General features: G+C 54.4%; 5 protein-coding genes across 5 annotated transcripts; 2 read left to right on the forward strand and 3 right to left on the reverse strand.

The window, feature by feature from the left end:
- Positions 1-352: 352 nt before the first annotated feature.
- On the reverse strand, positions 353-772 carry N7459_000012 (uncharacterized protein; the record flags this gene model as incomplete). Its single annotated transcript, XM_056939197.1, has 1 exon — positions 353-772. One exon carries the CDS (start codon positions 770-772, stop codon positions 353-355), a length of 420 nt encoding a protein of 139 aa, XP_056803477.1.
- Positions 773-981: 209 nt separating this feature from the next.
- On the forward strand, positions 982-3,146 carry N7459_000013 (transcription factor domain-containing protein; the record flags this gene model as incomplete). The annotated part of the gene is made up of 7 exons (XM_056939198.1): positions 982-1,135; positions 1,190-1,698; positions 1,752-1,876; positions 1,931-2,006; positions 2,067-2,151; positions 2,209-2,580; positions 2,665-3,146. 7 exons carry the CDS (start codon positions 982-984, stop codon positions 3,144-3,146), a joined length of 1,803 nt encoding a protein of 600 aa, XP_056803478.1.
- A 364-nt stretch (positions 3,147-3,510) lies between these two features.
- N7459_000014 (5-oxoprolinase) lies at positions 3,511-7,426 on the forward strand (the record flags this gene model as incomplete). Its single annotated transcript, XM_056939199.1, has 2 exons — positions 3,511-6,030; positions 6,095-7,426. 2 exons carry the CDS (start codon positions 3,511-3,513, stop codon positions 7,424-7,426), a joined length of 3,852 nt encoding a protein of 1,283 aa, XP_056803479.1.
- A 295-nt stretch (positions 7,427-7,721) lies between these two features.
- Positions 7,722-9,908, reverse strand: N7459_000015 (putative 5'-nucleotidase; the record flags this gene model as incomplete). The annotated part of the gene is made up of 4 exons (XM_056939200.1): positions 7,722-9,225; positions 9,281-9,474; positions 9,529-9,733; positions 9,805-9,908. The coding sequence occupies 4 exons, from the start codon at positions 9,906-9,908 to the stop codon at positions 7,722-7,724; spliced, it is 2,007 nt and encodes a 668-aa protein (XP_056803480.1).
- Positions 9,909-10,223: 315 nt separating this feature from the next.
- On the reverse strand, positions 10,224-12,120 carry N7459_000016 (uncharacterized protein; the record flags this gene model as incomplete). The annotated part of the gene is made up of 2 exons (XM_056939201.1): positions 10,224-12,036; positions 12,086-12,120. 2 exons carry the CDS (start codon positions 12,118-12,120, stop codon positions 10,224-10,226), a joined length of 1,848 nt encoding a protein of 615 aa, XP_056803481.1.
- Positions 12,121-12,152: the final 32 nt, after the last annotated feature.

A 12,152-nucleotide genomic window follows, 5' to 3' on the forward strand; every position in this document is an offset into this window, starting at 1 on the left:
ATTACCTAGGTACTCTCGTCCTAGTAGTATCAATCGTGGAAGGAGCTGTGGATATATTTCTATCCATCTGGGCTATGTGTATCGAATTGTGCCCCAATACCCACAAATATAAGTGTCAAAAGAGTCGGTCTTGCCAACGAGAAATGTACACCGTAATTGAGAGTGGACAGAGATGATCTAGATGCGGGGAGATTTCTGTCCTACAAGAGTATCGAGGGATATACTAGAGCCATTGAGTACCTATGTATGTCGACGGGAATGGTTGCAACAGTAGACCTGCGATTAGGTCCTCGGCGTTGCCAACTTTGCATCCACGCGATGAGCGTCGGCGTGGGTCCAATGTAGATCGGCATTATTCGTCGTGGACCAATTCCATGACTAAATTCTGTGCCATCGGTCTCTCGTCCATGATAGAGTTGTATGTACATTGTACACTCCTGTCGTCGTCGTCTTTCATCGGGCCGCGAAAAGATAACGGCGCTACGTGGAGACCGATAACCAACCTTCCCCCCCGCACCCACTTCTCGTTTTCCCAGTATGTGCAGCGCTTATGCTCACGCTCATCATCAGCGGAAATGGTCCATGGCAAAGCCATGTCGCATCGGTCGCACGACCACACTGCTCGGCGGTCGATGGTAGCGTACGAGCGAAGAGTTCCTCCCAACCCAGTCCCGAGGCTGATCGATGCAGGTGCAATCGGTGCCGCAGCCGCAAGACGCGCTGCGCGGGCAATCCGCCCCTCCCTTGTGCAGCGTGCATCGATACAGGGCATATGTGTGTATATACAGAGGCTGAGAAGCGTGTCTCTATTACGGAGTGGTGAGTGTGTCCCATCTTGTGGTGCGGCACACTTCCGTCACAAGGACCGAGAGACTAATGCCGCACAGCTATTTTCGACATTTGCAGTCGCAGGCGCGGGCTTCACGAGTTCAATCCGGTCTCACGGCCATTGCTTCCAAGGGAAAAAGAACAAGGTCTAACATGTATCTAGGACTTACGCGCCCAACCCCGTCAAGTGCGCCATCTACTGCGTCTACCGCAACCCGCTGCTCAGAGGGCGAAGCTCCCGTGGACAGGGACGATTGGTGGTACAAAGGAACTGATAATCTCTTGCTCAACAGATCAGGAGAACACCGTGCGTGTCGAGGAAAGAGACTGGCAGAATGCTGCGACTAATCGACCCCTATAGACTTCGTGGGAGCATCGTCCACCACTCATCTGGCCAAGCGCCTCAACCCTAGCTCCACGAATCTCGCATGGGATGTGCGCCCCCTTTATGACGACCCTTCTTCGCTACGACGGCCGATGGGGGATACAATCCCCCCACTACCACCTTTCGAGTTTGCCAAACGGCTGTTCTGGGTACAATATGCCTACATCGGCACCATTTTCTCACTGATTCATCCGGCTCAATTTGAAGAGCGGTTGGATTTTATTTATCACCAGCCACCAGACTTCTCGCATCGTGAAACATGTCTTGTCTATTGCCAAGCGCTACTCGTCATCGCCTTTGGATTGATGTATTCTGTCAATCAGTGGTCGGGCGATGATGGCCCGCCCGGATTCAAATACTTCAAACATGCCCTGCGATTCTTGCCTGATATCCACGAAGAAGGCTCCATATTCTTTGTCGAAGTACTGTGCTATGTCGCATACTATATGCAAAACTTGAATCGTCGCGATGCTGCCTTTCTCTATGTACGGATAGTCCCGTGCCCTTGGGCTTGAGATCAGAGATCTAACGTGATTAGATTGGACTCGCCCTTCGCATGGCAATCTCTCTAGGCCTCCATCAAGAGGTCTCCCATCCGGATATCAGTGAGGCAGATCGCAACCGTCGACGCCGAGCCTGGTGGTCCGTCTACAGCCTGGATCGGTAATGTGACCGGAATTTGAATGGATCTACTACAAGACTCATTTCCTTGGCTAGGCTGTTATCTGTCAAATCGGGCAATCCCATTACAATCCACGATGAGGATATTGGCACCCCGTGGCCAGCGACCGTGGTGAGTCAAGTTACCTGCATATCATATCCAAAAAAACAGAGCCTGATTGGTTCACCCCAGGGTGGATCAACGTCAGATCCATACTCGTCTCTTGTTTTAACTCATTATACTCAACTCTCCCGGATCCTGGGGCGGATTGGTGAAGGTGACCACGCAACCACTCGAGCCAGCGCTGCTGCCATCCACTGACCGAACGCAATAGAGATCTATCGAAAGAAGCCGCGGTCTGGCTCTAATTTGGTCATGTCCGTCCAGAGTATTACTAACGATCTTTCGGGCTGGCTGCGACAGGTTCCCGATCGCCTGCGGATCGATTTCACCACGCTTGACACGCATATCGACCGGGAAACGGTGTCAATCAACTTGCATTTCTATTCATGCGTGAACATGACAGCCCGCCCACTTGTATTCTATGTTATTCAGCGAAGACTTGATACGGGTATTCTTGGGACGTCCGCTGAGGATTGGAAAGAGGGGCTGGCGGCTAACACGGTCGCCGTCATCGACAGTTGCATCACCGCTGCTCGCGCTACCATCTTGATCATGGATGCCGCTGCAAAACATAATCTGATTGGTATGTGATTGACCTCTGCTTGTGTGATACACGTTATCCCTTCCTCGCGAGGCTGCCAACTAACCAAAACCTTGGCATTTCCAGCCACCTACGGCTATCTCGATGGCGAATACATTTTTTCTGCCGCACTACTGCTGGTGATGGTAAATGCAGCATTCCCTTCCAATGAAACGAATGCGCGTGCCATGGAAACTGCGCTCAATTTACTGCAGAGCATGGCCGACCGTGGCAATACCTACCTAGGTTCACGCCATTCTCTGCTATTGGAACTACGGGCAGCGATTGGGCCCAAACCCGTCATTAACGGCGCCTCCTGTCTCGGGTCGGCGATGAATGTCCCCGGCACACCAGAAAGTGACCAGTCCGTCAATCCCTCGATTGAGGAAGCCAACCCGAACCCTGCAGTGCTGGCCGAGGCCTGGGAGCAGCCTCCCGATCTCCCCTCACTCCAGGACATCTCGTTCCAGTTCGATCTCAACGACGATCCAGCTCTTTGGGAGGGGGCGTTAGACCAGATCGACATTGATATGGATACTGATTGGATTGAGAATACTTTGAAACGATAGCAATGGACCTATTGTATATTAAAACCATGCGGCCGACCTGAAAATCTGACTCCGGTCCAGCATGACCATGCGCTATCCGTCGTACCATTACTCCGGACACCTTGTTTCACGCTCTAGGCCCCGTTCTTTCTGTGTTGATCCGTATGATTAACTATCAATGCTATACTCCCTCGGCCCGATAATCCCGATCGGACGGCCGTCGGTCCGACACGTGACCGACATACAATATCACCGAGTTCGCAACGAGGGGAACTTCTCCAGGCCAGCGGCACGCAGTATTTGAAGCCCGCTTACCTCCTCGTCCTCTTTGCCTTTACTAGTCCAATAACTGTGTTCCCGCATATCCATCACTCCACCAGTCCCGATGGCCGACCCCGCGAAGATCACTATCTCGATTGATCGCGGGGGAACTTTCACCGATGTCCATGCTATTGTACCTGGTCATTCGGATGTCATTCTCAAACTTCTGTCGGTAGACCCTGCACATTATCAAGATGCCCCCACCGAAGGCATCCGCCAAATTCTTGAGCTCGTCACAGGTAAATCTCACCCCAGAGGCCGCCCACTGAAACTCGACCGTATTGGGTGCTTACGAATGGGCACCACCGTGGCTACAAATGCATTGCTTGAGCGCAAGGGGGCGCGATCAGCTTTGCTCACGACTAAAGGCTTCCGGGACTTGCTCAAGATTGGCGACCAGTCTCGCCCGGCCATCTTCGACCTGTCCATGGCACGACCTGGAGTGCTGCCAGAGAGCGTGGTGGAAATCAATGAACGGATAGTCCCTTGTCATCCATCCGCTGATCAGGAGTGCTTCTCTGGAGCCCGGATGGTGGAAGGCATCACTGGCGAGAAGTTCCGCGTGGTGCAAGAATTGGACCTTGATCAGGTGCGCGTGGAGCTTCAGCACCTCCAGGAGCAGGGCTACCGGTCACTCTCCGTGGCCCTTGTTCACTCATTCGCCTACCCGGAGCATGAAAACCAGATTGGTCAACTTGCGGAGAAAATGGGCTTCTCCGTTACACTGTCCTCGAAGTTGCAGCCCATGATCAAGATCGTGCCCAGGGGGATGTCGGCTGCGGCTGATGCCTACCTCACTCCTGTCATTAAAAGTTATATCGACTCCATTTCCTCCAGCTTTGAAGGTGGCCTGGGAAGCCAACAAGAATGTCGCTTCGAGTTCATGCAGTCTGATGGGGGACTGGTGGACTTCCGCAAGTTCAGCGGGCTAAAGGCAATTCTCTCTGGGCCTGCGGCCGGCGTGGTTGGTTTTGCTGCTACCAGTTGGGACTCCATCGAGCAAACCCCCGTCATCGGCTTCGACATGGGCGGCACATCCACCGACGTCTCGCGCTTCGATGGCCATCTGGAACACGTCTTCGGATCCAAGGTCGCCGGAGTCCTGATCCAGTCTCCTCAACTCGATATCAATACAGTCGCTGCTGGCGGTGGCTCCATCCTATCGTGGCGCAACGGGCTGTTCTATGTGGGCCCTGAATCAGCCAGCGCACACCCGGGTCCGGCATGCTATCGGAAAGGGGGACCTCTAACGGTGACAGATGCCAACTTATTCCTTGGTCGATTGCTTCCCGAGTATTTCCCACATATCTTTGGGCCCAATGAAGATCAACCTTTGGACACCCAGATCACATCCCAGAAATTCCAAGACTTGACCCAGAAGATCAACGTCGAACGGCGGCACCATTTTCAACAGGAGTACACACCGGAGGAGGTTGCCCTTGGATTTCTCAAGGTTGCCGACGAGTCGATGGCTCGGCCGATTCGTAACCTCACCGAGGCTCGTGGCTTCGAGACAACTTCTCACCATCTGGCCTGTTTTGGAGGAGCTGGTGGACAGCACGCTTGTTCTGTGGCTGCTTCCCTCGGTATATCGCGGATCGTCGTTCACAAATATTCCTCGGTTCTGTCAGCATATGGCTTGGCTCTGGCAGAAGTAGTCAAGGAATCGCAGGAGCCGGTCTCGTCGGATTACGTCTCTTCCCGTCCAATCCTGCTTCAGCGCTTTGATGACATGGCCGCTGCTGCAACAAAGGAGATGCACGCACAGGGCTTCCCAGCAAACCAAGTTCGACATGAAGAGTACCTCAATATGCGGTACGAAGGCTCCGATACTAGTCTGATGATTCTACGACCAGAGGGCTCGGGGGACTTTCTGTCCGAGTTTCGCGAGCGTCACCGTCGCGAATTCAATTTCAACTCAGAACGGCCAATCCTTGTCGATGACATTCGCGTGCGCACAATTGCCTCGTCCAAGGTCCGTACAGAGCGCAGTCCATTGGTCCAGCTGAAAGAAGCCACCATGAGAGACGTTACGACCGCCCCAGCTAACACAACAGCGGCCTACTTTGACGGGTACACCGAACGCATTGACACGCCCGTGTACTTGCTTGATGATTTGGAAAAGCACAGCCGCATCACTGGCCCAGCTGTCATCATCGACCAAACGCAGACTATCGTCATTGCCCCTAATGCGGTGGCGAACCTCCTTGACACATGCATTGTGATTGACCTAACGGACAAAGACACCACCCCTTCCTCTGGAGCCCAGACCACATCCGAAGTTGATCCCATCCGACTAAGTATCTTTGGCCACCGTTTCATGTCTATCGCCGAACAAATGGGCCGAACATTACAGAAAACCTCGGTGTCCACCAACATCAAAGAGCGACTGGATTTCTCCTGTGCTCTCTTTTCTCCCGACGGCGGGCTTGTGGCGAATGCTCCGCATGTTCCTGTACACCTGGGATCGATGCAGTTTGCCGTGCGTTATCAGCACCAAAAATGGCTAGGAAATCTCAAGGATGGTGATGTACTTGTGGCGAATCACCCCAGTTGCGGTGGTACACATCTACCAGATATCACGGTAAGAATGTGCTTTTCCCCGCAGTTATTTAGCTCCGACAATACTGACATTTGCGGGAATTTAGGTCATTACTCCTGTCTTCGATCGACCAGGTGGCACAGAGATCATGTTCTATGTTGCGTCACGGGGCCATCATGCCGATATTGGAGGGATATTGCCAGGATCGATGCCCCCAAAGTCGACAGAGCTCTGGCAAGAAGGTGCTGCGATCGAGGGTGACAAGATTGTCAGCGATGGCATCCTAGATGAGGCTCGTTTGATTGAACTCCTCGTCACGAAGCCTTCTCAGTATCCTGGCTGTGCCGGGGCACGTTGCATCAGTGACAATCTTTCGGATTTGAAGGCCCAGATCGCTGCCAATACTCGTGGTATCAGTTTGATTCAGGGACTGTTCACTGAATATGGAGTCGAGACGGTGCAAAAGTACATGTACGCTATTCAAGCGACTGCTGAGACTGCTGTTCGCAATCTCCTCAAGGACTTGCACCAGAAGTTTGGTGGACAGCCACTCGAGGCCGTTGACTACATGGATGATGGCACACCGATTCGCCTTAAGGTCACTATCGATGGGTCTAACGGATCCGCAGTTTTCGACTTTGCTGGAACTGGTCCTGAAGTGTATGGTAGCTGGAATGCACCGATCGCCATCACCCACTCCGCCATCATCTACTGCCTGCGGTGTATGATCAACGCAGATGTCCCACTCAACCAGGGATGTTTGGCTCCGATCGATATCCAAATCCCCTCGCCCAGCATTCTATCACCTACGAAAACAGCTGCCGTTGTCGGTGGCAATGTGGTGACCTCGCAGCGTATCACCGACGTTGTGCTCAAAGCTTTCCGTGCCTGTGCAGCCTCCCAGGGCTGCTGCAACAACCTGACCTTCGGCACCAACCCCAAGCTTGACCCTGACACTGGAGCCGTCCTTACTCCAGGATTCGGGTACTATGAGACCATTGCTGGCGGCAGTGGCGCTGGTCCATCCTGGAAAGGCGAATCGGGCGTGCAGGTCCACATGACCAACACGCGTATCACCGATCCTGAGATTCTGGAGAAGCGGTATCCAACCCTGCTCCGCCAATTCACCCTGCGCGAGAAGTCCGGGGGCCGGGGAAAGAATCCTGGTGGTGAGGGCGTGGTGCGTGATATCGAGTTCCTGGCGCCGATGCAGTGTTCGATCCTGTCGGAGCGACGTGTGTACCGGCCCTACGGACTGGAAGGTGGCGAGGATGGGGAACCGGGCATAAACCGGTGGATCACAAAGGACTCGGAGACTGGAGAAGAGCGCAATATCAACATTGGCGGCAAGAATACGGTATCTGTCAACACACATGATCGAGTTGTCATCATGACTGCTGGCGGCGGTGGATGGGGCGCCCTGGAAGTTGAAGCATGAGAGGTTTGTACAGCCAGAGAGTATCGTGTATTGTCATAGACGACGGGCTCCCTCTGCCTTTTACGAAATACAACTTCTAAAGTCTCTTTCCTGTTTGGACAAAATGTTAATAATTCCGAGGTTGTCTGATTCATGGTATATCTGGGCCCGCTAGACGGATTGTCTCGCATCCTAGGCTGTTGTTGCATGTAACGGCCGCAGGCCTCGCTCGATGCAGACGCAAGATGAGATCTACAATTCCAAGACCAGACCGAGGAAGGAAGCGAAACCCCGAAAAAGAAACATGCTTGCGGCCCTACCCGGCCACGATTCGTCCTTCGAGGCGAGGCGAGATACCTGACGTCCACGCAGGGGTGAATTCACCCTCGCCGTCCATCGTGCTCAGCGTTACTGGAGCAAGGCCAGTATGCCGCATCCATTTGCGAACAACGCGTCGTGCCAGCTGTAGTCGGTATTCCTCTTCCGCCGAAGACCGAGCCGGGTGAGTGACATAGTTGGTCATCAATTGGGGCGACGTGAGAATATCGGGGTCATCATCTGAGTCCGAGTCCATCGCATCACTAGTTGTACCATTTCCAAAATGATCGGTACCGTTCTGCTCAACCTCTTGCGGAAAACGGCCATAGTAATAAGCCTGACGGCCTGTCCTTTGCAGGGTCGGTCGTGAGCCTACCCGTCTGGCCGACGTTTTCCCTGATACTGGCGACGAAGCAGCAGACGGTGGTTTTAACCAGCCGTCGTTGTGAAGATTGAGATGGACAGTGCCCCAATGTCGATGAAGACTAGCGCTCCATCGCTGCCATTTGCCGAGGACCTTTAGGCTGAGGAAGTACTGGCGCAGAATGGTGCTGATCAAGACGCCGTTCTCTTCACACACAAGATCTTCAACGTCACCACCCTCGGACTTGACCAGCAACGATGAGAATCCATCCTTTCCACGCGCCATATACCCACGAGTGGCGACGACGTACTCCCGCTCCAAATCAATGGGCTCGCCACCAACACGCGCGAATGTAATGCGTGACCCCGGTGGCGCCTCTAGTTTATAGCCAAAGGAGATGTTCGACACTTGTGTAAAGCGACCTTCCAGTGCAGGGAGCTGACTGACCCCATTCTCGAGAGCGTCCAACAATGCGTGCCCTCGGACGCGAAGAAGCACCACTGGATCTTCGAAAGGAAAGCAGTTGAGCAGATCCTTCAGTCGGAGCACTCCTGGAGGATAAATTTGATCGCCGCGAATGGTACCGCCAGCCATGATGGCACAATCGGCAGCGTGGTAGAAACGCATGAGATCACATACAAAATTGCCTAAATTAGACTCACGTTGTCGCACCGTGGAGAATCGGCCATCTAAGGGAGTGACTGTGTACCCGACCGGTTTCTCGAGCTTCGCTTTGAGGCTGGAAGTCAGTCGATCCGCCATAGAAATTGTATCAGAATCCTCCGGAATCGAGCGCACGACATCACGCCGCGTGATTTTGAAGTCCCAGCCTAGGGGACCGCTTCCCTTGCGGTAGGCTTCAATGTAGCTCAGCTGTTTAAAGTCGGTTCCAGACCGCAAGACATGAATGCCATTAATAACGGCATGGGCATAATAATGATCATGACCACCAAGAATGATATCAACTAGCCCCGAAGGCAAATTATTCGCCAACTTATTGTCATTTGGCTCGCGTTGATGGGAAACGACGACGACTAGTTCGGCTCCCTGTTTTCGGAGCTGTGGTGCTAATTCCTTCGCAGTTTCGGTTGCTGACTTGTAGATCAAGTCCGGCGGAAGAGAATTGATGGTACCAAGCCTGAGAGCCGGTGAGTGTGCATGCGAAAGGGAAGACAAATTGCCAGTTTCCTTACCATTCTCGCTCCCCCAGTCCGATCACGCCAACCTTGATCCCATTCGAAGAGGTCAACATGCAAGTCTTGCCACAGTTGGCGATTGGAACGCCGTTCCCGAGTGCTGGATCGAGCACGTTGGCCAAAAGCCACGGGAAATGACACTGACTGGCCAAATGTCGGAACTGGGCCACTCCGAAGTCCAGATCATGGTTCTGACTAGATCAGCGGGGTTACAGCCTGTAATCCGATTGAGTTACCATACTCACACCCACACATGCCACATCCGTGCCAGCTTTGTTTAGAAATGGTACCATATGTCTGCCCTTGGTGACCGTGCTCTCAAGACTGGGGTTGAAGGCATCGCCGGAGAAGAAGGTCAAGATTTCGGGCTGGCCGGCAAATCGCAGATCGGACCGGTAATAATCAACAAGGGACTGGAAACGGGCAACACCGCCGATGGGTTCAGCGGAGCTCGGTCTTGTGAAATATTGTCAGCATGGCTTTGCTCCAGAAAGGCATACGAGGGAGACACGAATCCATACTCGACATGATAAACATCATTATAGTGGATCAGCCGTAGATCCGGGGGGCCGGCGCGATCCGAGGCGTACGTGACGGAGAGACCGTCAGAATCAAGGGTTGACATGGAATCCCCAGCGGTTTGGTGAGCGGGTCTAGGAGAAGAATCCAGGGAGGAAGAAAGAAAGGGGGAGGGTCATTGAGGGAAGGGAGAGAAGCGGTGTTGACGCGCCTCAGGTGGGACAAAGCGGAATCCGGGGAACCGCCACTTGGGTGCCTGAGTGCCTTGCTGCCTGGGAAATCAGGTGTCTGAAGAGAGAGATGCCAAGTCGATTGGGGAGTATATAAATGCCAAAAATGTACAAGGGAACGCCGGACGCCATGCAAAAAAAGAGCTATGCTATGGAAATGCAATGCACAGGTCGTGATAGATTCGTTGTGGTCATAGCTTCTGCTCCGTCACCGTCCACCGCCGTCTCGAGGTTGAGTCTCGGTCTTCCAGAGATGGAGCACTCCCCCATAGACCCCGCTGGGAGAGCGTCCGTTGCGGGAGTTGCTTCGTCCAGTCCGATCGATCTGCAACTCTTTCAGTTAGTGATGAGTCTTGACTGACGGGTCGAGGGTCGTTGAAGTTCGGCACGAAGTCTTCCTCGACATCGTCGTCCTTTTCAGTCGGGGACGAGATGGAACCCCAGAGGCCAGATACCCCGCGGGGAACGGTCGACGGCCGCGATGCGAGGGACCAGCCGCGAGGGCTCATTCCTGATCCGGGGGTCGGTCCAATCATGAAGGCGCCTTGGAGCGCCGGGGGTCGGGAACCGAGGCGATTGCGATAGGAAGGAATCGAAGGTGGTGGTAACGACTGCGGAGCCGAGGGAGATGACAGCGATGTGAGCCGAGAGGGATTGATTCCCGCACGCAGGTGGTCAGTCGACGCCACTAGCCGTAGGGCATATTCCTGAGCAACGGACCGATCACCACGATGACCGGGAGAGTGAGCCGACGGATTTGAGTCAGCGGTGGAGCTCTTCACTCGCTCCCGTCGTACCGCCATAGTAAGGGAGGCGGTGCCGATGTCCAGGAGCACCGGGCGACCCGCGAGGGAGCCGATCAAGGCATTGCAGTCTGCCCCATGAGTGATGATAATCAGAACTGTCTCGGGTCTGCGGTCTTGACCCTCGACGTTGTTGAACGTGGTTCTCGAACGGTTCGAGGCCGAGCCACCCTGTCGCCCGTACCAGTGTATCATGTGCCGGAACCCGTCGTGGACGCGTTCATGCATGCTACTCCACTCCTCGCCGTATTCACCCCCCGTGCCCCAGGACGGGGTTCGCATGCTGTCCCATTGGTAGTCAATATTTATGCAAGCGTCCCGCGCATGGGCCACATAACCGGAGGGGATGGGGTCGGAGGCAGAGACTGCATAACCCGGTGTGGGAGGCACATAAGCTGCGCTTAGATCTGGTGGCAAATCAGTGTTTAGACGGCCTGGCGCTTTACTGGTGCCATGGGCCTGAACGGGCCCCTGCAGTGTATCGTAGGTGCTCGCACGGTGTCGTTGCTCTGGGTGTCCGGCTACTATAGACGACGGATCCCGCGAGGATAAACAACGACCATTTTCTTCGTTCGGGGAGGTCGGATGGGACTGGCTGCCCCATCCACCCGGGAAGTGTCCTGAGAACGCCCGCGCTCCTTCCCGCACCATCGAGATGGACTCACTACGGCGAAGCAGTTCGGTCTTGGCCGAGGCTACCATGCGATCGGAAGGGGGCGGCGGCGTAATTTGATCAAAGTAGTCGGGCGACAACCACTCACCCAGAAAGGCATCGACGCGCAACAACGCTCGCAGATCGGAGCTCCCAGCATGTCCAGCATCCGTGGGAAGCACCGGCGTGGGCTCCGTTGAGCCCGTCGTTTCCCCAACTGAGCGATACTGACTGAGTCCTGCCCCAACTCCGATGGCAGTCTGGAGACATCGTAAATATGGAGAGGCGTGGATGACAATGTTGTATCGGTGGCACAAGTCCGAGAGTGCGGGGGTCGGGGGCAGGTTCGTCGGGGGATCCACGGCCGAGGATTGGCTCCCGTCGCTCTCCGGGCTTATTCCAGTGTACTCAGGAGCCTGCAGGAGGCTTGCTATGCGCAGTCCAAGAGCTCGTGCTTGGTTCCAACCACCATAGGAGAGTGGAGGGTCGTAAGGGGTGGGCGAGGTCAAATGCCAGTCTTTGTCGGCGGCGTCAAGACGCGCGCCATGCCTTTCACAAGTCAGCACTACAAAATTCCACATCCGCGATGCGAGCATACCTGGCGATGAAGACAATGGGCGGAGTGTCGGCCATCGAGATGGTCTAGTTCAAGAGTGGGGGGAACG

The sequence above is a fragment of the Penicillium hispanicum genome (assembly GCF_028827665.1).
Source record: "Penicillium hispanicum strain IBT 35686 chromosome Unknown utg000001l_segment0_segment0, whole genome shotgun sequence".
NCBI lineage: Eukaryota > Fungi > Ascomycota > Eurotiomycetes > Eurotiales > Aspergillaceae > Penicillium > Penicillium hispanicum.